The sequence below is a fragment of the Cyphellophora attinorum genome (assembly GCF_001299255.1).
Source record: "Cyphellophora attinorum strain CBS 131958 chromosome Unknown Contig24, whole genome shotgun sequence".
Lineage (NCBI taxonomy): Eukaryota > Fungi > Ascomycota > Eurotiomycetes > Chaetothyriales > Cyphellophoraceae > Cyphellophora > Cyphellophora attinorum.
The window spans coordinates 335,808-359,835 of NW_017253252.1; the positions used below are offsets into that span (position 1 = coordinate 335,808).

Consider the following 24,028-nt stretch of genomic DNA (forward strand, 5'->3'; position numbering starts at 1 on the left):
ATGTTATCGTCCTGAGCACTGCCGAGCACTTCGAGACAGACCCTGGACCTCGATTCGATGGTAGAGCGCGTCGCCTGGCGACAGTGGATCGGCGGGAGATCAACGAGAGTGCAACAGCAGATAAGCTCCTGATGGGAAGCCAGGATTCAATGATACACTCACAGATTTTACATGGAAAGTCCACATGTTCACCTTGTGGTCTTGTGTTCTTTTGCCAATAGTCGGGAATGCAGATTTAACGAAGTCTTCGTTGAGTGCCAATCAACGCCGCTGTCACATAAATGATAATATTTCCGTGCCAGTAATCTGCTTCTGGCAGATGAGCGAACACCGGGAGTTTTCTCCGAGTGCCTGAGCGTAGATCTGGGCTTGAAAGGAGACCGCTGATGGGTCCTTCCACGAGAGACAGAATGGAGTTGTGTGGAGCGTGCACGGAGATTGGGCAGGAGAAACAGCGATGGCTTCGAGATTGCCTCGTCTCTTGGCGATGATTGCCTTGGCTGTACCTTGGTCCAACCTCAGTTGTGATGTTCTGCCTTCTTGCGCCCATATACAGAAGGAATCGACATCATGCCCGGTGTCGTGAAGCCTGGCTTGTTGAGGCACTCCTCCACGATTTCTGGGCGCTGCTGGATGAGGAGATGCTGGACCACGCTCAGCTATGCTGCCATCGCTCAGAGCTCGAGACCATAATTTACATTAGTCGTCTTCATCGATGGCCCGACAAGTGCCTGAGAACTGCTTAAATTGTACGCGACAAGTGCTGTTCTGACGGTGGGAACAAGTTGCAAGTAGTCGCATCGGATACGCTCCCAGGCGGGCTCTGTCGGCATTTCTAGTCATAGTGTTCGAACCGGTCGACCATCTCGGGCGTCGCTACTATCGGTGCACGATACCATTGATCTACGATACCTGCTCTCTGGCGCATCCCAATGACATGGCACTTCTACCAACTAAGAGGCTGTTGGCCATGGATACTAATCGAAGAACTTGGACTTGCCGCATCAGAGGAGTCTCTCGACCCGGAGCTTTGGCATAATTCTGTTGCTGCGCGCTTACCATAGGTCCCAGAACTCATGCATCCTCTCGTATTACAGCGCTGCTGACTCGACGAGGCCCCAGCCTCTTCAATTGATCTCTATTCAGCGCAGCATCGCGACAGCGATGGTGTTCTGCGCCCCGCAACTCCGTTTGCCTCGCTATTCTGGCAGCGACTTTCTCTATTGTTGAGGCGTTTCTTCTTTCCCAGCCTCCAGATTTGATGCGCTGACAATAGAGAGCCTCAATAGGCTACTGGCAGAACAATGGACAATAGAATGCCTTCCGCAGATATATCCTCGTGCAGAGTCCGCCTCATCTTCGCCCTCTTGACATCTCTTACAACTCTTGACTCCTTCGCAAGATCGCAAAATCGTACAGTATTGCTGGCAATACTCCCCTAAAGCCCTTCTGAACCATTCCAAGTACCACTCTACCGTTTCACTATCAAAAGTCTCTGTGTCGCTGGCCGATACACTTGAAGTCCTCCCGATATCTTCAGATCTAGCTCATTTCACTTTCACTTGCGAGATTCTGCAGTGTTGCTGGCAACACCCCAAAGTCGTCCCGACAGCTTCCACATCTTCAATTCCAAGAAGTTTCCGTTTTCGTTTCCACCAACTCAACATCATTCGACATGGCTCCCAACTCCAAGATCCAGAAGCTAGCACCAAGCCCTCCACCAAGAACGTCGCCACCAACAGCAAGGTCGACAAGAAACCGACCAGAGAAGGTGTCGGTACCCGCGCTTCGCGTCGTCAGGAGCAAATTCAACAGCGTCTGGCGGATTCTCTCGCTGCTCCCGACTTTGCCCCACCTGTGTCGATCGACGAGCTAATGCCCGAAGTGTCAAGACGTTACGACTCTGATGAATCAATGGACGAAGCCCCAGTTCCGGAAGACCCTGACGTTGTAATGGCCGAAGCTCCAAGTCTCTTGACTGTTCCTGCCACCAAACGCAAACGTATTGTTCCTGGCTCTGGCTCCAAAGCGAAGTCCACCAACAGCAAGGTCAGCAAGAAAGCTTCCAGAAACGGTGGCCCTTCCGTCCGTCGTCGACCGTACCTACAGCAAGCTCTGGAGAATGATGACGATCTATTCGACCAAGATTCGGTTCAATTGCCTGCTCCTGCCACGAAAGCGAAATCTGCTGCTGGCTCCGGCTCTGAATCTGTTCCGAAGCAAGGCAAAGTAAAGCCGGTTCTGGAGAACTCTGGCGATGCAATCGACAAAGATTCCGAAATTCTGTTGCCCGCTACTGCCACTGAACGCGAATCGAATGCTGGCTCTGGCTCCAAGTCTGCTTCCAAGAAGGACTCTAGCTCTGCTATTCCGACTGCAGCTCAGAAGGACCAGAAGCTGCCGTACAAGTCTCGCTGGCTGTGCAAGGACTGTAAGAATGGTGGTTTCACCTATGGAGATCTTCGCAAGCACTACAGCAAATCCCACCCCACTCTTCCAATGCCTCCAAAGGACGACCCGGAGACGAAGAAGCATTCTGAAGCATGGCCTCATGTTGACGTTCTTGACTGGCTCAAGAATCGCGTTCCAACCCATCCTGTCACCAATGACTCCGCAAGACGCTACAGCGCGTGGATCGACACCAATCCTGCTCCAGCAACTGCTGTTCCTGCACAGCCGTTTCCAGTCTCCAATGTCCGCGCTGAACCAACTCCTGCTCAGCCGATTCCAGTTCCTGACGATGAACCTGCTGAACCAACCGAAGCACAACGGTTGCTGCAGCATGTGGATAGACTTCAGGCTCCAGAGCCCGCCCGACCTGCTGTTCCAGCACTCCAGGCTGCTGAACCACCCGCTGCTGCTACCGCTGCTCCTCGTACGCGTAGACGCGTTCATTTCGAGTCTCCAGAAGCCGAATCAGAGCCAGAACCGCCTCGCAAAGTCGCCCGAAAGGGCTCCAAAGCTCCCGTTGCTGCTCGGACGCCTCCCATTGCTGTTCATACCGAAGCAGAGCTTCGGAATCCCGCCAATTGGCGCGACGAAGCCTGCCGCCTCGCCGACGAGACGCCCGCTTCGCCTCCGAGAATCGTCGCCTCGGCTTGCAGCTGGAAGCTGCGCGTCGCCACGCGGAGTGGAACGACTGGAATCACACGCTGCAGAGCAACGAGAACGACGCCTGGGAGCGCGTTGTTAGGAACAACGTCTCGTTTTCCAAGTTTGGCGACCGCAAAGCCCTCCTGGAAGCGGCTTATGGGAAGGGAAAGAAGCGGAACGAGATCCGCGAGGAGGAGGAGAAGCAGCGACGCGAGTTGGAGGAGCGTTGCTGGCAGACGACGCGGAGACAGCACCAGAGCGAGCAGGAGTGGGAGGAGGAGGAGAAGCGGGTGATGGAGGGAGGTGAAGAGGGAGAAGGAGGGAAGTATAGGGAGGAGAAGGAGAGGGAGGAATGGGAGAGCGTGAGCGATACGCTCGGTCTCCGGCCCCTTTACGGACCGCAGCAGGAGAAGATGCCTGCTGTTCGCGACTTCAAGCGTCCTGTGGAGGGGAGAGATGGCTGGAAGTGCGTGGTGATGTGAGTGGGAGAGATGGAACGGGAGTAGCTGGTGTTTTTACGCGTTTTCTGTATGTAGCAGTATAAGTAGATAGTCATAAAAGTATACCGTATATTCCCAGGCCTTCAGAGCCCTCCCTGACTAGGAAATCTACTGTGACAAGTCCCTACGACTTGACGCTTAAGTGAGGCTCATCCCAGGCCTGTCAATTCGATCAGCGAAGCTCTCCATTCCTACAGCGGCCTCCCTGGCGAGGAAATTCACGATCAATCATTTCCAAAAGGTTCTCCAATCCGACGCTCAAGTGAGGCTCGTCCCAGATTCGGCAGCGAGATCTGTGAAAGTGATTCCAGGCTTCAGAGGCCTCCCTGGCTGGAAATTCACCATGAATCATTTTCGGGATCTGACGCACAAGTGACGCTCATCTGAAGCCCGTCAGATTTTACTGGCGGAACAATACCTACACCTGCGGCGGCCTCCCGGGCTCGAAGGCTCACGATGGCCCGATTCTACAATCTAATGCTCAAGTGAGGCTCCTTCCAGATTTAGCAGCTTGGTCATTCGAATGAACCAGGCACGAGAGCCCTTCCCAGGCTAGAGACTTTACGGTGCAACGGTTCCACGACCTAGCTCTCAAGAGAGGCCCATCTCAGCGCCCTCGAATTCATCTGGGTCCCTAGGGATCAACAGTCACACACCCAGCGCCCTCCCGAGCCGGTATATCGTGATGAGTCTTTCTTACCAACCAACGCTTGTGCAAGGCTCATCTCAAATTGTCCAACTCTTATTCTCAATCAGCTGGACACCGCAAGAGCCACAGCGCCCTCGTCAGCTTCATAAACCCACAATGAACTCCCCCTTCGACTCACGCCTAGATTAGGCTCATCTCATACACCACACTCCGCATTGTGCCATCACGGTATCAACTTCGCAGCCCGCATCCGGTCGAATACGCCACCCCAGGCCTCCATCACCGTCCTTTCCTCGGTGAAGCCAGTGTCGTACATCTTCGTCATGTCGTACTGCCGATCGAAGTCGAACTGTGCAAGCAAGAAATACTCAAATCCCTCAAAAGTCAGGTCCGAGTCTGCGATGCCGCTTTGGAGACCATGCTTCTTCTCTATGGCCCTCCAGGTATCGAAGTGTTCACGAATATACGTTCGAATATTGCTTGGCTCTTTGGCCGGGCCGATGCCTTTCAGACCGAAGTAAGCACAGATCTGTGGCCATTTTGACTCGAATGTCTCTGGATGCCGAGCATCGGCAACATTGAAGCCCTCGCCCTTCCTGTCCATAGGAAGCGTGAGTGACAAGTGCAACGTCTGGCGTGCGATCATGTCGCTCGAACTGTCATTTGACTTCGCTACCCAGCTCTTCGATGTGCCTGGGAACATACATTCAGCCCCAGCCCCCTCGACTTCTCGATACAACGATAAGAAGACAGCTAGTGAGGTCGCCAGGGAATAGAAGTTCTGATTTGGCACAAAGCCGATAATGATATCAGGTCGGGTGTCGCACCAGTTCCACTTCTTTCCTCTGGCGTACTCGGTTACCCAGTCGAGCTGCGGGTGGTAGAAGAGCTGGTCATGGTAAGGTGCCTTCAGTCTAGGAGTACTTTCCTTATGTGGTACTGACATGTAGTCGGTTGGGTGATTGTCGAGGAGATGGCAGCCATACATCTTCGCGCCGGTTTGAAGCACCACGAATTCTAGTGCTGGGGATAGCTTGTCCAGAGCGATTGTGGAGCGCTGAAACATCGCGACAGCGTCCTTCAGCTCTTGATCGACATCCTTGCTGGCCTTATAGGCTGTGCCTGAATCAGCACTACGCGGTGACAGGATCGAACAACGCCTGTGAGAACTTACCTAAGTAGTAGACATGGGTGATCTGCTCGATATCTTCGACGTTGCTTCTCAGCTCGCCTTCAAGATCCTCTTGACTTCCTTTCAGAAGGTCGATGCCGGAGACGATGCGCAATCTGGGGTCGTCGGGCCATTTTGATGCGCTCCGCGTCAACGGACGGTTGGTGAGGGCATAGACTCTGTCCCAGATGCCCTTATCAGGGTAGTCGTTCAAGATCTCGTTGACAAAGGACCAACCTGTCACACCACTAGCCCCGAATATAAGTGCCTTCTTTCCGCCAGCCATATTGATGCTGTTGTCAGGTACACTATGCCGTACCTTCTTTATGATATCTTCCAGATCAAGGAGGTTCGGCCATCGATGGGATCGCCGACCCTTTCGCCCTCGGCTGGTCGGCCACCCTGCAAGCCAGTCTCCCGCGCCATGGTTGTCGCTTATGAGCCACACATCTCCACCCAGCAAATCGAGCAGTATGTACAGTGCCCGTACATTAGCCTGGATAAGGAGAGCCGGGTGCGGACCGAATTGCGCATACCCCGCATCGAAGGGCATCATCTCCGAGCCCAGTGCCCCTGGGGTGCCCTGGGGAGTAGACTTCTCTCCATTTCACTCCACGTGCCAGGCTGGACCCCTGAGCGCTCATCATATGGACGACAGCCCGAGGCATAGGGAGCCCGGAGCCCCCATCAAGGACCGCTGGATTCGTTCGCAGCACCCAGCAGCAACTCACGATGGCGACGTGATCCTTAAAACTAAATCACTTCGATTGGACTTCAGATCTCTCGAACTGGCACGGCGACATGGCGACCCCAGCGAGCGGCCCAGGACTGCTGTATGTGAACTCGAAAATCACCTCCAGCGAACTCTCTGCCGAGCTCTTTACGAAATGGTACCAAGACATCCATATTCGCGACATCTTTCAAACATCCGGTATAAATGCCGCCTTCCGTTACATCACGCAGGTGGCCAAGGTCGAGAGGCCTTACCTTGCACTCTACCCACTGAGGGACCTCGCGTTTCTCACAAGCGACGAGTTCAGAGCTATTCCGGTCGTGAGTGAAATGCTCCCAGCTGGAGCTCAGGACATCTTTGATCTTGCAGATTTGTAAGTGCCACAGGAAAGTCGATGGATATATGACGGAACTTCATGGGCATCATCTCCCTAACTCTGAGATCAACGATCACGGGACAATGCTGAACATGGACTAGCGATACCAGATACTATATTAGTCTTGGTGACAATCGGGAGGCCGAGGTTGAGAGTCAAGGTAAGGTGAAGCCGTTGCCGGGAGTATTATGCCTACCATAGCTGACGTCGAACAGGTGCGGACACCTATTTGACGACCGTGCAATTCGATCTACCTGCAAGTGTGGATGGCTCAGACGACGCCAAGGTCGCAGCATGGTATCGATCTCAGAATCGAAGCGTTCAATCTTCGTCCATCAGACTATACAAGCTACACTTTCAACGACAGAATCGCCGTCCACCAGAGGAAAGTACTCTTGAAAAGCCGCCAGCAATGCTAGCCTTAGTACGTACACATCAAGGCCTGGTCCAAAGATCACCCTCGGAACGCTAACTCCTGATGCTAGCACGAATTCATAGACGAGGGAACCGCGAGCGCCTTCGGACTCTCAGTCAAGAAGTCTGAGCGAGTCGCACCCTTCAAGCTTCTGCGCGACTTCCACAAGGGGAAAGGAGGCCAATGATATACCATTATCATACTGGTGCGAGCGTGGCTTTCTAGACTGTAGAATTTTCGATTGTTGCTTACAACACTTGCTACATGCCGTCCTTGAATTTGTTATCCCTCGACATCATGCCATGCAGTGCCGGATCTGATGGCTCCGGATTGTCAATAATGGTCAACCGGTCCTGAACGACCATCAAGGACTTCCCAGTCAGACTCTCATCTTCCACAAGTTTAGCCACTGCCTTCGCAACGTTCTCCACAGGTGTCATCGTGTCCTGGGGAAACTTGGCCCATTCTTCCTTCTTCAACAAGCCGGTAGCGACAGCTCCGGGGCAGACACAATTGACTCTGATGCCCGTGCCTTCGAGGTAGACAGCGAGTGATCTCACCAATCCAACGCAGCCAAACTTGGCGGCTGCATACATGGGCAGCAATGGTGTAGCATAGAGCCCTCCAGTGGATGCTGTGATCACAAGACTGCCTCCCGGCTTGTCCTGATTCTTCCGGAAGAAGTGGAGAGCCAGATGAGCGGTCCATACCACGGATCTGAGATTAATATCGAGCACAACATCATCTAGGCGTGGAGGCAAGCCGTCGTCATCTGATTTGTACTCCTCGTAGAAGTTCACTTTCTCGACGATGCTGGTGTCGCAAGTCAGTAAGGGCGATTGAATCGTGTGAGGTACGTGGGCAATGGGTCAAATGGAACTCACCCAGCGTTTGCATAGACTGCAGTGCGAGCAATGGCGGTCAGAAACTTGTCATAAAAATCCATCGACTTGTCGCTGGAGTTCATCACTCACCCATATCAAGTCTGCCATACTTCTTCCATACCTGAACAAAGGTCTGTGCAAGATTGTCGTAGTCGGTAACGTTCGTCTTATGGAACGACCCCTTGAGCTCAGCGGCGTACTTGTTGCCAGCGGACTCGTTCAGATCGGCGATAGCGACAGTCCATCCTTTACTTGCGAAGAGTTGGGCTGTCGCTAGCCCGATGCCGGACGCTGGAGTCTTGTGAGACCGAAATTGGGCTGCTCGACGACATGCTAGACTCACCTCCTCCCGTGATCAGTGCTACCTTCGCCATCTTCTCGTTTCGATCTACCTTCGAGGGGCCAATGTCTTCTTCATGAGCCAGCTCGCGAACCGTACGGCTTTGAGTCTACATGATGTCCAGTGACTACGGCCGCCCATTGGGCAACGTGGCCGAGGCTGGCCTGCCCACACTGAATACAACTCTGGATAACGTTTTCCCAGTGGTGGGGAAAGCCCGGGGATGATCGAAAACCATGCCCATTCAGGCTTCTGATATCTGGCCGGGACAGGGGCCGGTTGCGGACCCGCATTGCTATGGAGAAGACCCATACGCTGAGTCGGTTGTCCAAGCCAGGTACTGAGGCTATACTGCGATGACCTACTGCTTTTAAGTCCAGGGCTTCAAGTTGGTTGTTGCAAAACGACAACGTCAGATTACTAGCATTATCACTTCGCGCGGACCTGTTTACTCGTGGCTATAGGCTGCCTTCGGATATCATTATTATCCTGCAAGTCAACCAAAGCACGTAAATTTATCAGGGCGAACTGTTGTCATGGCAAGCCACGCTCGTCAACCCTACATCCGCATCCAGTGGTTCCTGAAGCGAAAAGAAGGCATGAGTCCGGAACATTTTCATGCTTACTGGGCCAAAGAGCACGCAGACTTGTAAGTGCCCAGGTGGCCTGAATGACCTTGATGCAAACGACGTCCTCAACGTTCAGTAGGCCAGGGAATGCTCACCAAGAACTAGTGCACTTTCATTGCCTGGCTTCAAGCAGATTGCCAAACGATACACCCAGGTATGTGCTCATCGAAAGTCTTTCCTGTCCAATTGCTTGCTGTGACTGAATGGAGTAATCGGGGTGGGACGGGCTGATCACGAAGTCTGGATAGTTTTCTTGCCCACCGCAGTACCAAGAGAAAGCGAAAGTTCTTGGGCTGCCCCTGATTGTCGGGTCCGATGGTCAGCCATTTGATGGGACGGCAGAGATGCTGGTCGAGAGCGTCGAGGAGTATGTCAAACATATGAGCCAAGACGAGATCGTCCAGGCAATCATAAGTCAGTAGTCCTTTCGTTTACGCTCTGGCCCTGCACCCTTCCCACCATGCTCCGCTCGATTAACCGACGCTATCTTGACACAGAGGATGCTGCGAACTTCATGGGAGAGGGCGCCCATGTGATGGTCGGGTGAGTTGGACTCGGCGCCGTATGGCTGCAGAAGATAATACTGATGCAAACCAGATATGAGACACTGCAGCTTGGAGAACCTGTTCCAGGACTGCCAAAAGACAACCATTTCAGATTATGATGTTGACGAGTCGGCTTCGTAGACACCATCAAAGCATGGAAGAGACCGGATGTAAGAGACTGAGATTGACTTGATGGCTGGATGCATAGGCTGTCCAAGGGACATGGCCGTATTTCCGTTTTGGACAGGCTTTCTCACATGGCACGACGTGCTTGTCGAATGACTGTACCGGTGCTGGTGTCAGTCTTATTCACACCATGCTACACTAATCCAACTAAAAGCACATCGATCATGGTGACAGTAGAACTAGACAGGAGGACTGATTCTTTCATAATTGTGCAAGCTACGGTGGATCACAGGGACTACCTGTTAGCGTCTTGGCACAGGTGCACTGCATCATTCGTTCTTCTTCATTCTTCTTCTTCCTCCTATACTCTCACTGTCGCTGCTCTCGCACTCTGGTTCTGTTCTAGCTCACTTTGAGCTTGCCGGATCCGTCTTTCTGGTAAGCTCGTGGGCCTTTGAAGCTCGGAGCGCGTCGCCTCGCCTCTTCTTGAGCGATCTGTACAGCCCGGGACGAACGGTACTGCTGACTTCCTGATACTTCTCGTTCGACCGCTCGAATCTGCTGTCGTTGTCTTTGATGGTGCCAGATTCCCTAGCAGGAGCAGAATCGTCTCGCAAAGCGGCTGCGGCATTGTTGGAAGCTTTGTTGATTGTATCGGAGGCGGAGTTGGAGCCGGCGACCACTTCTTCCTGCTCCATCATGCGCTGAACCATGGCGCCCCAGTCCCTGATGCGCGCTGGATGCTTCGAGTCGCTCATGATCGTTGGGGCGTAGTAGAATGACCGGATCTCAAGCAGTATGCGGAAGGTAGCCGCGTCTGTTGCCCCTCTAGTTGCGCTCAAGCCGATGTCTGCACAAGGTTTAGCTGACTGAACACAGGAAAGGCGGAACGATCATCATCGTACCTTTCTTCCATTCTGATGCTCGAACGCGGAAGGCCTTCTTTGGATCCCAGTCTGCTGTGGGACCAGAACCATGTGGTGCGTGCCAGCCGGAATTGAAATGACGCCGGAGGGCTCCTTTACGACTGGTAGATATGGGGCAGTCCTTCACATAGCAAGGGAACTGGAAAGCGTCTCCTCCTTTGCGTGGTCTGTTGCGCAGGCGAATGTGGGTCAGGACGGGATCTTCGAGGGGAACGCCAGGAATCGTCGACATGTTGGCTCAAGAAGCGCTTGGCTCTGATGCTGCGTCTGGAAGACATTTCTGGCCAGAGCACGCCCGAGATATGTTCAGTGGTCGAGAAAAGCCCAGAAACGCGACTAGTGCGCTGCACAGGCGAGTATCGGCAATGTTTCCTGGTTTGTCAAGAGAAATGCGCCTGCGGATCACTAGATACTACTGAGCACGCAAAGAGCTTGCTCGGAGCCCAGTGCTATCTCACTCGAATTGGTGCAGAGGGTTCTATCAATGCAATGGTCGCTGGCCGCAATACTTTACGGCACAGTGCTGTCGTCCATGGCATTGCGGAAGACTTAACCCGTCGCGCCACTCAGGAGCCACACCATCGGAGCACTTGCAGCCATGACTCTACAAAACCCACCTGCTTGCGGGGTTTACCTGCTCAGACTTGCTACCGGCTGTGGTCACAGTTCGGCCGCGGCATGTGCCTTCGAAGCCACATGGTCTGAAGATGTACTCTAGCCGAAGGGCAGCGCTGGATGTGTCGTTCTATTCATATTCGCTGACCGGACAGCATATTGAACGACAACACACTACCTTTACCCCAGACGTCGACGATTCAGTAAGCGAACCTGGCCACACAGCTTCAGTATAGGTATAGGTATACTCTTCGCCGCTTCGGAAAGACAGATCGGGCTTCATGAGGGAAACAGACGACCGATGCGTTGTGCGCCCGCGCCCCGCCCGCCTGTACATGGCCCCTTTATCGGTACTGTCACCTCCCTGTGCCGTCTACACGGCGGGACCAGAGTGCTCAAGATTATGTCAGTCCGCTACTGACTAAACCCTTCATATTGCTGCCTCGAATCTCAAGCTCCCGCTACTTAGCTGCTGCACTTTGGGTCAGGGAGCAGTCAACAACTACACGCGTGGTATATGTACAGTGCCCGGAAAGAGCCTGTAGGGTAGATATCGCCGATGTACGTTCTAGAGGCACCAGCCATAAGTTCTCTGCGGACCAGCCACGTTCTCAATTCTCTGCACGGCCATCTGAAGGCGTCCTCGTGTGGTTATAGACAATCATTTCAAGCACTTCTCAAACTCTTGTGTCTCTGCCGGGTGTCATGCTTATTTGTCGTTATTTGCCTTGCAAACAGGCATTTAACGTGTATACGTCCGATTTCGTTACAGTAACCTAATCTGGCCCTGTTTTTCGACATTATTCCGCCTATGCCATGCCCGGACATGAACGCCACGACAAAGCTTAAATAGGCACTCGCACGCGAAAACCCTCGCGACATGTTAGCCACCGACCCGCAGGATTGGCCGTCGGTGTCATTGAAGGTAACATTTTTGCTCTTTCCAGCGACGCGGCACAGCACGCCATTTGCTCGAGATATGAGCTCAAGCGCAGAGCCGTAAGCTCTGCGGGCCTTTAGCGCTAACTTTCGGCCACCGGACCCCGTAGAAAAGGCACTCAAGATGCCGCCATCATCTCATGCTATTTCTGCTGGCGGTTTCGATGCTGGCAGCACGAGTGTCGAGGAAGGCATTGCAGGCTTGAACGACGAAACGACGCCTCTCATCATGAATGCGTCAAACGTCTCGGACCCCGACAAGCGCGGCGTTGACGTGCACAGCGGAGTGGAGGAGCCTTATCGGCATCATGGCATCGCCTCAAGTTCTGCGTCGGAAGAAGGCGACTTTTTGACTGTGAACGAGCAGCAGGACCTTTCTCGAGGACTTAAGCAACGACATATCGGTTTGATCGCGATTGCTGGAGCAATCGGTACTGGATTGTTCCTGGGACTCGGAGGCGCCATTCAGACAGGCGGACCGCTTGGTGCCTTGCTTGGATATATCACGGTTGGCCTGATTGTCTGCTGCGTACAGTTCGCTTTGGGCGAAGTTAGCGCTCTGCTACCTGTCACCGGTAGCTTTGTGCGGCATGCCGAGTTCCTGACCGATCCTGCACTTGGATTTGCTATCGGGTGGAATATTGTCTATGGCAACTGCTTGAGCATTCCCGCTGAGATCACAGCTATTACCGTGCTCTTCCAGTACTGGACGGATATCAACTCGGCGCTTTGGATCATGATCTTCATTGCTCTCACTTTCGCGATTGGAATCAGTATGATCAAGATTTACGGAGAAGTTGAGTTCTGGTTCGCGGTGCTGAAGATCCTCTTCATCATCTTTCTCATTATCCTCGGGCTTGTCATCGATCTCGGAGGTGTTTCCGGAACGCCGCGCGTGGGATTCCGCTATTGGAAGGATCCAGGACCATTTGTCGAATATATCGCAAGCGGAGCATGGGGCAACTTCCTTGGGTATTGGGCTGTCATGTCCAGCGCAGTCTTCTCTTTTGCCGGAGTCGAGTCCATCGCGATGGCGGCGGCGGAGACAAAGAACCCACGTATTGCGATTCCTAAGGCCGTTAAACGAGTGTTTGCCCGTGTCACGGTCTTCTACATTTTGGCGGTGCTAGTGGTCGGCATGCTTGTCTCTTCAGACGACGAACGGCTCAACGACGCCTACGGCACAGCAGCACAGAGCCCATTTGTCATCGCAGCAAGCGCAGCCGGTCTCAAAGGCGTTCCATCTGTGGTCAACGCCATCGTTATAACATCAGCCTGGTCGGCGCAAAACCAAGCACTTCTATCTGGCACGAGAGTGCTCTACGGTCTTGCTCTCAAGCGACAAGCACCAAAGATATTCTTGCGGACGACCAGCTGGGGAGTGCCGTACATGTGCGTGCTTTTGCTGACGGCATTCATGTTCTTGAGCTTCATGAGCTTGTCTGAGGGTGCGTTGACGGTGTTCTGGTGGTTCGTGGATCTGACTGCTTGTGGTGTTCTGATCTCGTGGATCACGATTCTTCTCAACCATTGGCGTTTGATTATGGCTATGAAGAAACAGGGCATACCGCTGAGCAGATTGCCTTGGCACAATCGATGGACCGAGTGGGCATCGCCAGCAGCCTTGGTGCTCTGCGTCGTGATCTTATTAACGGCCGGCTTCCCTACCTTTACTCGTGGGAACTGGAGCACAGCTGGCTTCATCTCATCATACCTGTAAGCAACCACCATGAGGGAAATAGCATTGACTAACATGGAACAGTGACATACCACTTGTGCTGACCGCTTTCCTGTTATGGAAGGTCATCAAGCGCACCAAATACCAGAGGCTGGCAGAAATTCCTCTCGAAGAGGCATTGCAAAGAGCAGCGGAAGACCCAGGGTTCGAAGAGAAAGTCCCTGGCTGGAGGAAATATGCTGGATTTCTGTGGGACTAGGTACTGTGGTGGCAGCCCATCTAGATGCAACATATGTACATGCGAAAACCAACTACAACGAACCAATTTCCAGCTCTAACTTCACGCTGATTCTTCTAGTCTACGCCGGTCTGCACTCCCTGCGCACTGGCTGTACTTCAATAATGGACGTATGCTACAACTTCGCCTTATGCTTTGGCTTCTGATTTGGATGCACCTCTCCCTTCTTGAACACCACCTTATCGTGTATACAAGTCACACAAACCTTTCCATCAATCTGAATCTCCCCTTTCAAGTTGGCCGTATTCCGTCCCGCCGCCACAGCTTCAGCAACAACCTTGATCTTTGCGCCAATAGGCACTGGCCTCAGATAGCTCATTGTGATCGTTCGCGAGACATGCCCTGCGTCCAGGAAGCCAGGCTTCGCGAGCGTCAACAATGCCGTCGAAGTGAGATTGTCGAGGATGATGCAAGCCATGCCGCCGTGCATATTGCCGCTCTTATTTGCGTGAGCAGGGGTGACGTCCATTTCCCATTCTGTCCGGCCGGGCTCGACTTTCAGTAGCTTTGTGTTTCCAGCGCGGTGGGCGATGGTGTCCGGGCCTAGATAGTCTGGGTCGTCGGCGATTGCTGCGTTGAGTGCCATGACCCGGTCCCACAACGAAGTTTCCAGGTCTGGGTTTTGGTAGGCTTCCTTCATCATCTTCTTCCTTTTTGCTTCGTCCATGGTCAAAGAGTGAATGTCTGCTGTTGGATGTCCTTTGCTGGGAATTGGTAGAACAGTTATATGTTCTTTTACAGAAAGCACACTGATATTTGAGTCTCCTGCACTATTGCTTACCACTCGTCATCGCGGCCAAGAAGCGTTCTTTAAGAAGTAGTCGAATCTCTTGAGTTTCATCGGGGAGTGATAACACATCCTCGACTTTGTCGACCTCGTCCGAAACTGCCTCGGCATCTGACACAGCCAATCAGCGACTGGTCCAGGTATCTGGCCTGCCTGAAGCCTAACCCCTAACGGCGCTCGACTGAGGCCGGGGGCTGCGCGCATTGACGCCGCAGCTGATTGTGGTTTGAATGCAGGTATGTTGCAACCGTTTCACCGCCCTTGAAAGGTCGCTTGTGGTGGCATTCCGCACCGTTTCAGCCTTTCCGTATTACCTACAGCCCTGCAGTGGTGTGTACTTCTGCGGTCTGACGATCTCGAGTACCAAGCCATGATATCTCCTTCTTTACCACAAGATGTCAGACGAGGAGGATACGGCTGACCCCACTCGCAAGGCCTCGAGGAGAGACAAATTTAAGGAGCGACTTGCGCGCACAAAGACCAAGCTAAGCAAGAAGGATAAGGATGCTGGCACGACGGTGGATGATTTCCTGGCTACGGGGAGGACGTCAGTCTCGACCGGTCGACCGTCCGTCTCGGATAGTCTGTCGTTGACTTCGGATCGGCCACCGACGAATCAGTCGCACTATCACGATGCGCCGGAGAACCAACACTCTACAGACTTCATCCCTCCGCCACAGCAGTCTCCCCGGCGCATAGTCGTCCCCAAGATCGATGTCTCGACATCGCAAAGATATCCTGGTGCGCAGCCACTCCAGGCAGATACCGAACAGACCGAGTCCAGTCTCTTGAAGCCACATTACCAGACGAGAAGTCAGTCGAGTAGTTCTCTTTCCAAAGGACGGGGACGAGCAAGAGGTCTCAGTGTACAGTTCGTGGATCGGCCGCCAGTGGTCATCGGGGAGGGCGGTGATGAGGCAGAAGCACCACCAATAGAGGTTGGAAAGGCAAAGGTCAGAGCCAGATCAGCCTCGCCCTTCCGCAACAATGGCCCACCACCAGCAGGCTCAAAGATGTGGAACAAGTCACCCCTACAACAGATCCCGAGACCTGGCCAATGGGCGCATACACAGCAGCCTTTACAGTTACCACCAAATACGTCTTCACCGCCAGAATCGACGCAACGTCCAGGTATCCATCGTGTGCCGACCGGCATGATCGGCAACTCGCCTTCACCCATGCTCGAGGGCCGACAAGCCATAGACAGAGAATTTGATATGAGCCTCGGACTGAGCCCTGCTACGACTATCAGTCCTTCGACTACAAACGCTTCACCCGTTGAGCCTCCGGTGCTCCATGCGCCCACGCCCATACGTCCCCCGGTCGCTGTGCCAAACGTACGGGAAGCGCCTATCCTCCACGAGCTGAAGTCGCAGCATGGGACCAAGAGTCTGCGCAACAAATTTGACAAAGGCGAAGGTCACGTGCTTCGACAGACAAGCAGCGGCAGCGGCACGCAAGCATCGCCAAATAGTGGCGCTTCCGAGGAGAGCTTCGCACCACCACCGGGGCCTCCTCCCGCAAGACGACCACCACCAGACGAAGAGTTCGCTCCTCCAGTAGGTCCACCGCCTCCCAGAAGTCATCCAACGACTGGCTATCAACAGCCGCCACCACCACCCGATCCAGGTCCTGGCTCGAACTACTATTCTGGAAAGCTCCCATCACATCCTCCTCCACCACCTCCGCCGCAGGCACCGAACGGCATGCAAATAGTACAAAAGCCGCCACCACCTCGCGCGGCACCAGACGGCAATTTCGCACCACCGCCGCATCCACCACCTGCTCCCAGACAAGCGCCTGACGACGACTATGTGGGCTGGGTGCCTGACAGCGCACATCCAGACACACATGCATCGACGGCCGGGTCCGACTTTCCGGGAATTGATGGGTCCGGAAAGCTGGCCCCGCTTCCTCATCTAGACGAGGATGACGATGCCAAACCCGAGAAGTCGAAAAGGAGGTGGTTCAAACGCGAAAGACGAGGGTCGTAACACTAAACTGAAGCTTGGAAGTGGAGCGTTACACATGGCAGGGTTGCTTCGGCGAGGTTACCATAATCATGCGCCCATGACAGCAAGGACTTGCAACGGGCGGAGATAGAGCGCCCTCGCACGGTCGAGACAGGACATAGAGATGGCTTTGAAGGTTTGCGGAAGCTGTGCACTGACTCTGGGGGTGCCATGTTTGGGACGCTGACGTGGAGTTGGCTCATCCTTGGTGGATGACGTCGACTTGGCGGCGCAGTGAATACGTCGTTCTGCTGCTTCCCATCCATCTGCTGTCCCAAAGCCTTGGCTTCTAGTTCTTCGGCTTTTGCTGTCGGACGTCCACGCTGCTCGCAGCGTCTGAAGCCACACGACTGCTCCGTCATGCCAGAGTATCTGCCTTATCCTCCAGAAATTGGACTTTTCAGATCCAGAGCAGCTTTGCTGCGAGGATACGACCATCCTCTCGCGTTGCTGTCACTAGTACCATGACTGGCGGCTGCTTCATCGCCTGCAAGCTCCAGTCCAGTCGCTCGATAGGCGCTGGCTTGTATGACTCAGAGTAAGACCACTTACCATGGATGACTTTTGCAGAACCGCCAGATTCATTATCCAGGCATATTTGTACGGCATCTAGTTGGCCGAGGCCATCAGGGGCAATAAGTGTGCCAGAGACCTCGATCCCGCCATTGTTGGTCCTTCTTCCGGTCGCATCCAGCCGGAAGTCTATCGAGAGCGGCTCCTCACTGGCGGACGCGACCTTATCGGTCGACAATGTCGGGGTACTGGCTGGAGAAGTCCTCCTCTTCGTACCCTGTTCAAAGGCATAAGCGTATCTTAACAGCTCTGCATCGCTATAAGCCTTCCCAGCGAACGTCAGGTTGACCGGCACGCCTTTGTCCTCCATGACACCCATAGGCACGCTGACAGTCGGCACGCCCAGATGTCTCAGCGAGCGATTGCCATTAGAGTACTTGATGCCATTCTGCAACGCATACGCGGCACTTTCAACGCTAAATTCCAGATCCGCTTTGCCTGCATCGCCTTGGGCAGGAAATACCACAAAGTCGAATTGATTCTCATCAAGCCAGTCTTCGAAGTCCCGCTTCCGCTGTGCCTCCAAAGCTGGTAGTGTCTCCGCCATACCTTCAATATCGTGAATAGAGTTGCCTTCGAACTGAGCAGCAAGCGCTGGTAAGCCCGGGTAGTTGATCCAGTTCCGCGCTTCAATGTAGATGTCCGGCTTGTAGTCCTTCGGCTTAGGAAACAGCATATTCGGATCAACTTTGCTGATATCGCCGAGTCGCTCGTCGCCTCCAGACCGCAGGAAATCGTCCCAGGCCTTAGCGCACAGCTCGCCACGCTCGTACTGGTTCCACCATCTCGGCGCACCGACGACGTTGTTCGCTTCGCCGGACTGCGAGTCGTCTTCGTATCGGGAGACCAGAGGGAAGTCTGTTTCGACCACTATCGCACCCAGGCGCTCGAGATCAGCGCGAGTTTGCTGCCAGACTGCTATCACAGCAGGGCTGACGACGGATGGTTTTGCGTTCGGGTGGGAGTCGCTGCCGCCGACATAGCGCTTGGGCACAGCGATCCGCTTCCCAGCAAGCGATGCTCCAGCGAGCAAAGTCTGATAGTTGGGCTTGGGACGAGGTGGCAGCTTGACATGAGGCTGCTCACGCCAGAAGTCGCCGGCTGTCACCGGATCGGGCTCGGCAATGACATCAAGAATCTGCATCATGTCTTCCATACTGCGAGCGAACGGTACAGGGACATCACAGGTGACGTACAATGGCCAGAGTCCGCGACAGGAGATGATGCCGCGAGATGGTGTGTAGGCAATGAGGCCGTTGTTGCTGGCGGGTGATCGTCCTGAGGAGACCGTCTCACTTGCCATGCCAAAAGCCGCAAGACTTGCAGAGATTGACGTCGCCGCGCCGTTGGAGGAGCCGCTGGAGAACGCGCCGGCGAGGTAATCTCGGTTGTAGGGGTTCTCGCCTCGGCCGTAGAGACCGCGTTGCATGCCACCAGCGGCCATGGGGGGCATGTTGGTCTTTCCTAGGAGCACAGCGCCGGCCCTGCGGAATTGAGAGGCGATGTAGGAGTCCTCATTTGACATTAGTCCCTGTAAGGCGGGCGAGCCGTTCGTCACGGTCATGCCATTGTACTTGTAGGAGTCTTTGAGGCAGTATGGAATGCCATCGAGTGGACCGATAGCCTTTGCCGCAGCACGTCTCTCATCAGATGCGCGAGCCTCGTCGAGAGCTTTGTCGTTGAAGACTGTATAGGCGTTGAGTCCACCTCGGATGTCGTATTTTGCAATGCGGAGAAAGTACTTCACGACTAGTTCAACGCTGGTCACAGTTCCGTTGCTGAGCGCGCGCTGATGATCCTCGATGCTTGCTTCGACTATGTTGAAGCCGGTGACCATGATGCCTGTGTCAACATGGCAGGTCTCAAGGACGTTGCAAGCAAGGCTACTTTATACAAGAACTTAGACTTCGCCCAGACGAAACGCGTGGATGTCCGACGGCACAATCGCTTTCAAACCACGTGTCTAGCGGGGAACATTGATCAGGCTATGTACCTAGCCAATACATAATCGTGGTTTCATATTCATTCGTACATTCATACGTGCCAAAGTCGGCCGGGCCGTGGGCTTAGCGACCAGTACTTACGTCGCGTCCAGTGCCATGTCGGGCGCCACATGCACCTGCCAGTACTTCTGATACTGCATATCCAGCACGCTCTTGTCACCCTCCGGGTCTTTGTACTCCGGATGCGAGATCGGTTGTGCAAGCAGACCAGTCCGCACCTTGAAATGTTGATATCTCAGAAACTCTTCGGTAGCCTTGAAATACTCGCGTACGCCCTCCTTGGCATCGATAGTCGATCCGGTGGCGAGTCCGAGCAGAAGTGGCTCGATCAAAGGCGCGTCGGTCACACTCGGGTGAGAAGTGCCCACTGCAGACTGTTAGCAGATTATCTGAAGCATGGACGGCACGAACTTACGAGAAGTCAAAAACCACGCTGCTTTCCCTCTGTTGTCAACACCCTCCACAAGCTCCTTCACCACATCGAAGTGAGGTCGGCCGAAGAAAACGGAGTCCTGCTTCGACCAAGAGTTTGAGTGAATGACCAGGAGCGGAACATTAATGTCGGCATTGAGCTGTCCACTGCTCTTGCCAGGATCGAGAGCAACGCCACCTGTAAGCGGAAGTGCCTCAGACGGAGCACCCTTGAGAGTCTGCAGTGCCAAAGTAGCGCCGAACGAATGGCCGCCGATGGTGATCTCCTTCACATTCAGGCGACCTTTCCAGTGTTGTAAGTCCTTGCCCTCGTTGCGAGAATTTGACTGGTAGATATTGTCACCCTGGCCGTCGTTGATTGCTTTGAGGACACGGATGGTCTCCTCGACCTCAGCCTGGCGAAAGTCGAGCTGTGCTTGCTTGAAGTCCGCGGCGTCCAGATCTGATGCTTCTGCCATGTGGGAGAACTTGATGGGGAACGCGACCTTCGTCGGCTTCCCGTCCTTGATGACAAGGGATCCTGGCCCGCTCCCGTCTCGATGCTCGATCGCAGCCACAACGTAGCCTCGACTCGCCAGCTCTCCCAGGTAGTTGGTGTAGTCTGTTCGCGAGGAGGCAAAGCCGTGCGAGAACACGAGGACGGGCAGCTGGTCCTTGTGCTGGGGGAGCATCTGGATTGTGTAGTCCGATTGACTTGCGAGGAGCTTGGCCTGCTCGACATCGGCCAAGGGGACGTCGACCTTTCCGGGAATGGTGATGCCGCCAGCGACTCCCCATAAAGCGCCTGTAATGATGCTATTGCTGATAAAGTTGTTCACACCGCCGAAGCGCAAGTAGCCTTCGCCAGTAATAGATATTGGCTTGGGAATCCAATAATGCCGATGTTTTGGTCTAGAGTGCTTATTTGTGGCGGGGTAGTAGATCGTGAAAAGTACAGTTGACAACTGGAATGCCGGCTCGCCAGTGCTTCTGGATCTGAAGTTGCTGATCCATCGGTCCTCGCATGGCGCCTCGATGTCGATTGCGCCGACATTGTAGGGTCCGGTATATTGCGGTAGTCGGGACGCGAAAAGAGGAGAGTCGAAGAGAACGCAGTAGGAAATGTATACGCCGATGGATGCACACACAATGTATTGCCAGGTAAGGCGAGGCTTGAGCAGGGGTGGAAGGCGAATCATTTTGGGCATCGGAATCGTCTCTTGCTCAAAAGGAGTGCAGGACGGGTCAACACTGGGCAGACAAAAGAATACTACAATGTGGTATAATTAATGCTGTACAGGATTATGGTGCCTAAGCCGGCATGTCCGCAAAGGCCATGGGTACTGGGCTGTGTCGAAGTCGCCACGAACTTGAAGTCTTGGATGCTGACTGGCACTGACATCATAGGCAAGTACCCGCGGTGTCTTGCATGCATGCACATTGACATGACCACTATCTTCTTGTCAGAAAGCTCGCAGCTAATGCGCGACAATGTGGAAGCCTCCTTTCTACCTCTCCTTGAGAAGTAGAAAGGCAACAAAGCTACGAGGACGTTCAATGAGCTGAGGCGATAGTAGTGCCACGTGACTTCGCGTTCAGCAATGACGTCGTTCCGGGGCTAAGATCGCGTCGCGTGAAAGGTTCCAAAACAATGTAGTATGTCCTGCTTCGGTCGCTCTTCTCTGACGTATGTAGACCTGACCGTGCCAGAAGACCATCCATCCTATAGTCTACAGCAGTAGTCGCTCATCCAGAATGGCTCTTCGTGAGATCGACCCAACCGCGTGGCGAGCGCGCCAACGGTACCCACCAACTCTCTCGAAGCACTGAAGGCCGATGTGAGGCAGCTGCAGCCCACCCAGGAGTTTCATGCTCAAGCCTACGACGACTCGTCAGACGATGAGCAGCACTTCATCTTCAACTGCGATGAGGTTCGCAACAAGATCAACGGCCTCTTACGTAGTGGCGAGTACAAGGTTACGCAATTCCAGAAGGAATTGGGCATCAATAGCAACTCGTATGGTCGCTTCATGAGTTACAAAGGTCCATACACCGGCAGCGATAATCAGACCTATGAATTGGCTCATAAATTCTTTCGCAAGCGCCAGGAGCGGGGCATCAAGACCAGCGCGCCAAAGACCGCACCAGCAAAGGACCTTCAGCACTTCGACGTGAGCGGCGTAGTGATCCCAGGGGAAGACAACGAAGCAGTCGCCGTGTACGATGATTGCAATGAGGTCAGACGTAAGATCAATGCTCATCTGAAGGAACCGGGTGTCACACAGGCCAGCTTTTGTCGAGAGATCGCCAAATCATTCCCTGTCGACGACAAGAAGATTCAGAGTACGCAGCTCAGTGCGTTCCTGAAGAAGAAAGGCGAAGCATCTGGGGCGGAGTCCTCTGTATAGTGAGTCTTGTTTCCAGGTCGCGACCGATGGTCAATGGACAGGTTGATGAGCCATTTCATAAAGGACAAGACTAACATCGAACCAGTTACGGCGCATATGTTTTCTTTGAAAAGCTCCGCATCAAGAAGGGCACCAAAAAGGGCAAGAAGCGAACCGAGGCCGAAGCAAGATTTCCAGGAGGGCGCCCGCTGCGGGACAGTAGCAAGATATGGGTGACCATGCCTACGTCGAAGGGCTGGCAGAGACGAAGGTACTGAAGGAAGCAGGTAATTGTGTTTCTCGACATCCTTCTTGTACAATATTTCTGAAGCCGTCGCTGAACGAAGTGGCCCTGGAGTTGTCCGGCGAGGCTCGGTGAAGGACAAAGTGAACGCAAGTGATCACTCAACTGATCAGAGGTAATCCAGTGAAATTGACAAGTCTTCGTTTCAAGATTTCTTTTCAGTGCTAGGCTTGCCGACTTGTCTGTCGCCCGGGTTACAGCTCTGATCTGCACGAAGTAGCTGGCGCAATCGACTTCACTTACTTCGATACTCGCCTTCTGCGCATTCCCAAACTGCATCGAGGCATCGCAAACACTCGCAAGCGCAATTTCCGATCATGCCAGACCAACGACGAGGCTCGCCAGAGCGTCCAGAAGTCTCACCCATAACCATTCCCTCGGACAGCGACGAATCTCCTACACGAGACACGCAATCCCACAGACAAGACGGGCACATGGGTGACTCCAAGCGCAAGCGAGGGAAAGATGCAGACGCTGGTCACAAGTCAATCTCGCTCTCACTCAAAGATCTCTCAGCCAAGGCAAGCACACTGGCCTTCCTTACTTGCTGAAGCGATGCTGATTACTGTTTACAGTTACCCCCAGCTGAAGCGGTAGAACATATCGCCGAGTATATGAAGTTGCTGGCTCAGTACGGCCAGGGTGCTGAGCAGCTCGTTCAGGAATGTGAGTGCGCAACATCACACCCGCACGCAACTGGACTAATTTCCAAGACCTTGCGCCAAGTCAGGCTCCGACAGATCAGAGTCACGAGACCTCCCGCCGAGCACAAGAGCCAGTCCCTCATATACCAGCGATGCAACCGACGCCCTATCAGCCCGCACTGCTCTACGATCATCGCACGGAAGCAGAGATCGGAGACATCGTAAGCTGCGGATTGCACTTCCTCAACGAAACACGCAGTAACACCAAGTACGGCGTCGACAAGAAGTTCTGTGCAATGTTGAAAGACCCCTTCCCTCACATCAAGAAGCCCTTTGCGCTCAAGGCGGGCGCCGAGATCCCAAGAGAGATCACCAACTACTTCGCGACCTTGTCCTTCCACGTCAACAAGTCGATGACGATAGTTTACATATGGCTTGATCTGTGTAAGTGTACAACCGACTCATTACGATCCCCCATCTGACTGCGTCACAGATGCTCGATGTGATATCTATATCCCGTTTGCCCAAGTGTGCAAGATCCAACTCCTTCTGTATCGGCTCATGGCAAGAGCGTTCAACGCCCGTGAGGGAGTGCCACTCTTCCAGCAGCCACCACATTATCAACAGCTACTTCTGAACGTCTGGCGATCTGCAAGGCTTCTGCACAACTGGGCACAGACCGACGCTGGCAAAAAGCAGATCGTCTCCATGGAGCTGGCCGTCGAGAAGCAACGATCATCTAACGACAATACCGCGCAGGCCATGTTGGAGGAGATGCAATACCAATCGTGGCTTCATTACTTGGACGACGATGCGAATGGCGGTTGGCTGTCTAGGCTGGATCAGCGTCGCCAGTAGAGGGATATGGATGGCTGATGGTCCAACCAGAATGAGCATATGGATCTCAGCAGGGCGGCATAATTTGAAGCAGTACAGATTGGTGGATCGGTCCCAGCCGGTCTCCAGGCTCTTGCTGGATCTGAGACTCCT

General features: G+C 53.8%; 11 protein-coding genes across 11 annotated transcripts; 6 read left to right on the top strand and 5 right to left on the bottom strand.

Moving 5' to 3' along the window:
• Nucleotides 1-1,675: 1,675 nt before the first annotated feature.
• Nucleotides 1,676-3,575, top strand: AB675_10362 (uncharacterized protein; the record flags this gene model as incomplete). The annotated part of the gene is made up of 3 exons (XM_018139129.1): nucleotides 1,676-1,771; nucleotides 1,816-3,087; nucleotides 3,159-3,575. 3 exons carry the CDS (start codon nucleotides 1,676-1,678, stop codon nucleotides 3,573-3,575), a joined length of 1,785 nt encoding a protein of 594 aa, XP_017997433.1.
• Nucleotides 3,576-4,465: 890 nt separating this feature from the next.
• On the bottom strand, nucleotides 4,466-5,699 carry AB675_10363 (Iridoid synthase; the record flags this gene model as incomplete). Its single annotated transcript, XM_018139130.1, has 2 exons — nucleotides 4,466-5,358; nucleotides 5,417-5,699. 2 exons carry the CDS (start codon nucleotides 5,697-5,699, stop codon nucleotides 4,466-4,468), a joined length of 1,176 nt encoding a protein of 391 aa, XP_017997326.1.
• A 515-nt stretch (nucleotides 5,700-6,214) lies between these two features.
• AB675_10364 (uncharacterized protein) lies at nucleotides 6,215-7,124 on the top strand (the record flags this gene model as incomplete). Its single annotated transcript, XM_018139131.1, has 4 exons — nucleotides 6,215-6,519; nucleotides 6,624-6,682; nucleotides 6,738-6,946; nucleotides 7,008-7,124. 4 exons carry the CDS (start codon nucleotides 6,215-6,217, stop codon nucleotides 7,122-7,124), a joined length of 690 nt encoding a protein of 229 aa, XP_017997304.1.
• A 73-nt stretch (nucleotides 7,125-7,197) lies between these two features.
• AB675_10365 (15-hydroxyprostaglandin dehydrogenase [NAD(+)]) lies at nucleotides 7,198-8,195 on the bottom strand (the record flags this gene model as incomplete). The annotated part of the gene is made up of 4 exons (XM_018139132.1): nucleotides 7,198-7,750; nucleotides 7,822-7,837; nucleotides 7,912-8,112; nucleotides 8,165-8,195. The coding sequence occupies 4 exons, from the start codon at nucleotides 8,193-8,195 to the stop codon at nucleotides 7,198-7,200; spliced, it is 801 nt and encodes a 266-aa protein (XP_017997371.1).
• Nucleotides 8,196-8,697: 502 nt separating this feature from the next.
• AB675_10366 (uncharacterized protein) lies at nucleotides 8,698-9,454 on the top strand (the record flags this gene model as incomplete). The annotated part of the gene is made up of 5 exons (XM_018139133.1): nucleotides 8,698-8,810; nucleotides 8,896-8,944; nucleotides 9,057-9,204; nucleotides 9,288-9,333; nucleotides 9,388-9,454. 5 exons carry the CDS (start codon nucleotides 8,698-8,700, stop codon nucleotides 9,452-9,454), a joined length of 423 nt encoding a protein of 140 aa, XP_017997348.1.
• A 2,611-nt stretch (nucleotides 9,455-12,065) lies between these two features.
• AB675_10368 (Dicarboxylic amino acid permease) lies at nucleotides 12,066-13,878 on the top strand (the record flags this gene model as incomplete). Its single annotated transcript, XM_018139134.1, has 2 exons — nucleotides 12,066-13,657; nucleotides 13,704-13,878. 2 exons carry the CDS (start codon nucleotides 12,066-12,068, stop codon nucleotides 13,876-13,878), a joined length of 1,767 nt encoding a protein of 588 aa, XP_017997420.1.
• Nucleotides 13,879-14,032: 154 nt separating this feature from the next.
• Nucleotides 14,033-14,584, bottom strand: AB675_10369 (uncharacterized protein; the record flags this gene model as incomplete). Its single annotated transcript, XM_018139135.1, has 1 exon — nucleotides 14,033-14,584. One exon carries the CDS (start codon nucleotides 14,582-14,584, stop codon nucleotides 14,033-14,035), a length of 552 nt encoding a protein of 183 aa, XP_017997394.1.
• A 515-nt stretch (nucleotides 14,585-15,099) lies between these two features.
• On the top strand, nucleotides 15,100-16,698 carry AB675_10370 (uncharacterized protein; the record flags this gene model as incomplete). The annotated part of the gene is made up of 1 exon (XM_018139137.1): nucleotides 15,100-16,698. One exon carries the CDS (start codon nucleotides 15,100-15,102, stop codon nucleotides 16,696-16,698), a length of 1,599 nt encoding a protein of 532 aa, XP_017997352.1.
• Nucleotides 16,699-17,116: 418 nt separating this feature from the next.
• On the bottom strand, nucleotides 17,117-19,126 carry AB675_10371 (Glutamyl-tRNA(Gln) amidotransferase subunit A, mitochondrial; the record flags this gene model as incomplete). Its single annotated transcript, XM_018139138.1, has 1 exon — nucleotides 17,117-19,126. The coding sequence occupies one exon, from the start codon at nucleotides 19,124-19,126 to the stop codon at nucleotides 17,117-17,119; it is 2,010 nt and encodes a 669-aa protein (XP_017997380.1).
• Nucleotides 19,127-19,369: 243 nt separating this feature from the next.
• AB675_10372 (putative phospholipase A2) lies at nucleotides 19,370-20,902 on the bottom strand (the record flags this gene model as incomplete). Its single annotated transcript, XM_018139139.1, has 2 exons — nucleotides 19,370-19,659; nucleotides 19,708-20,902. 2 exons carry the CDS (start codon nucleotides 20,900-20,902, stop codon nucleotides 19,370-19,372), a joined length of 1,485 nt encoding a protein of 494 aa, XP_017997313.1.
• Nucleotides 20,903-21,458: 556 nt separating this feature from the next.
• AB675_10373 (uncharacterized protein) lies at nucleotides 21,459-23,896 on the top strand (the record flags this gene model as incomplete). The annotated part of the gene is made up of 6 exons (XM_018139140.1): nucleotides 21,459-21,468; nucleotides 21,528-22,110; nucleotides 22,197-22,323; nucleotides 22,970-23,060; nucleotides 23,108-23,482; nucleotides 23,532-23,896. The coding sequence occupies 6 exons, from the start codon at nucleotides 21,459-21,461 to the stop codon at nucleotides 23,894-23,896; spliced, it is 1,551 nt and encodes a 516-aa protein (XP_017997334.1).
• Between the last annotated feature and the right edge of the window lie 132 nt (nucleotides 23,897-24,028).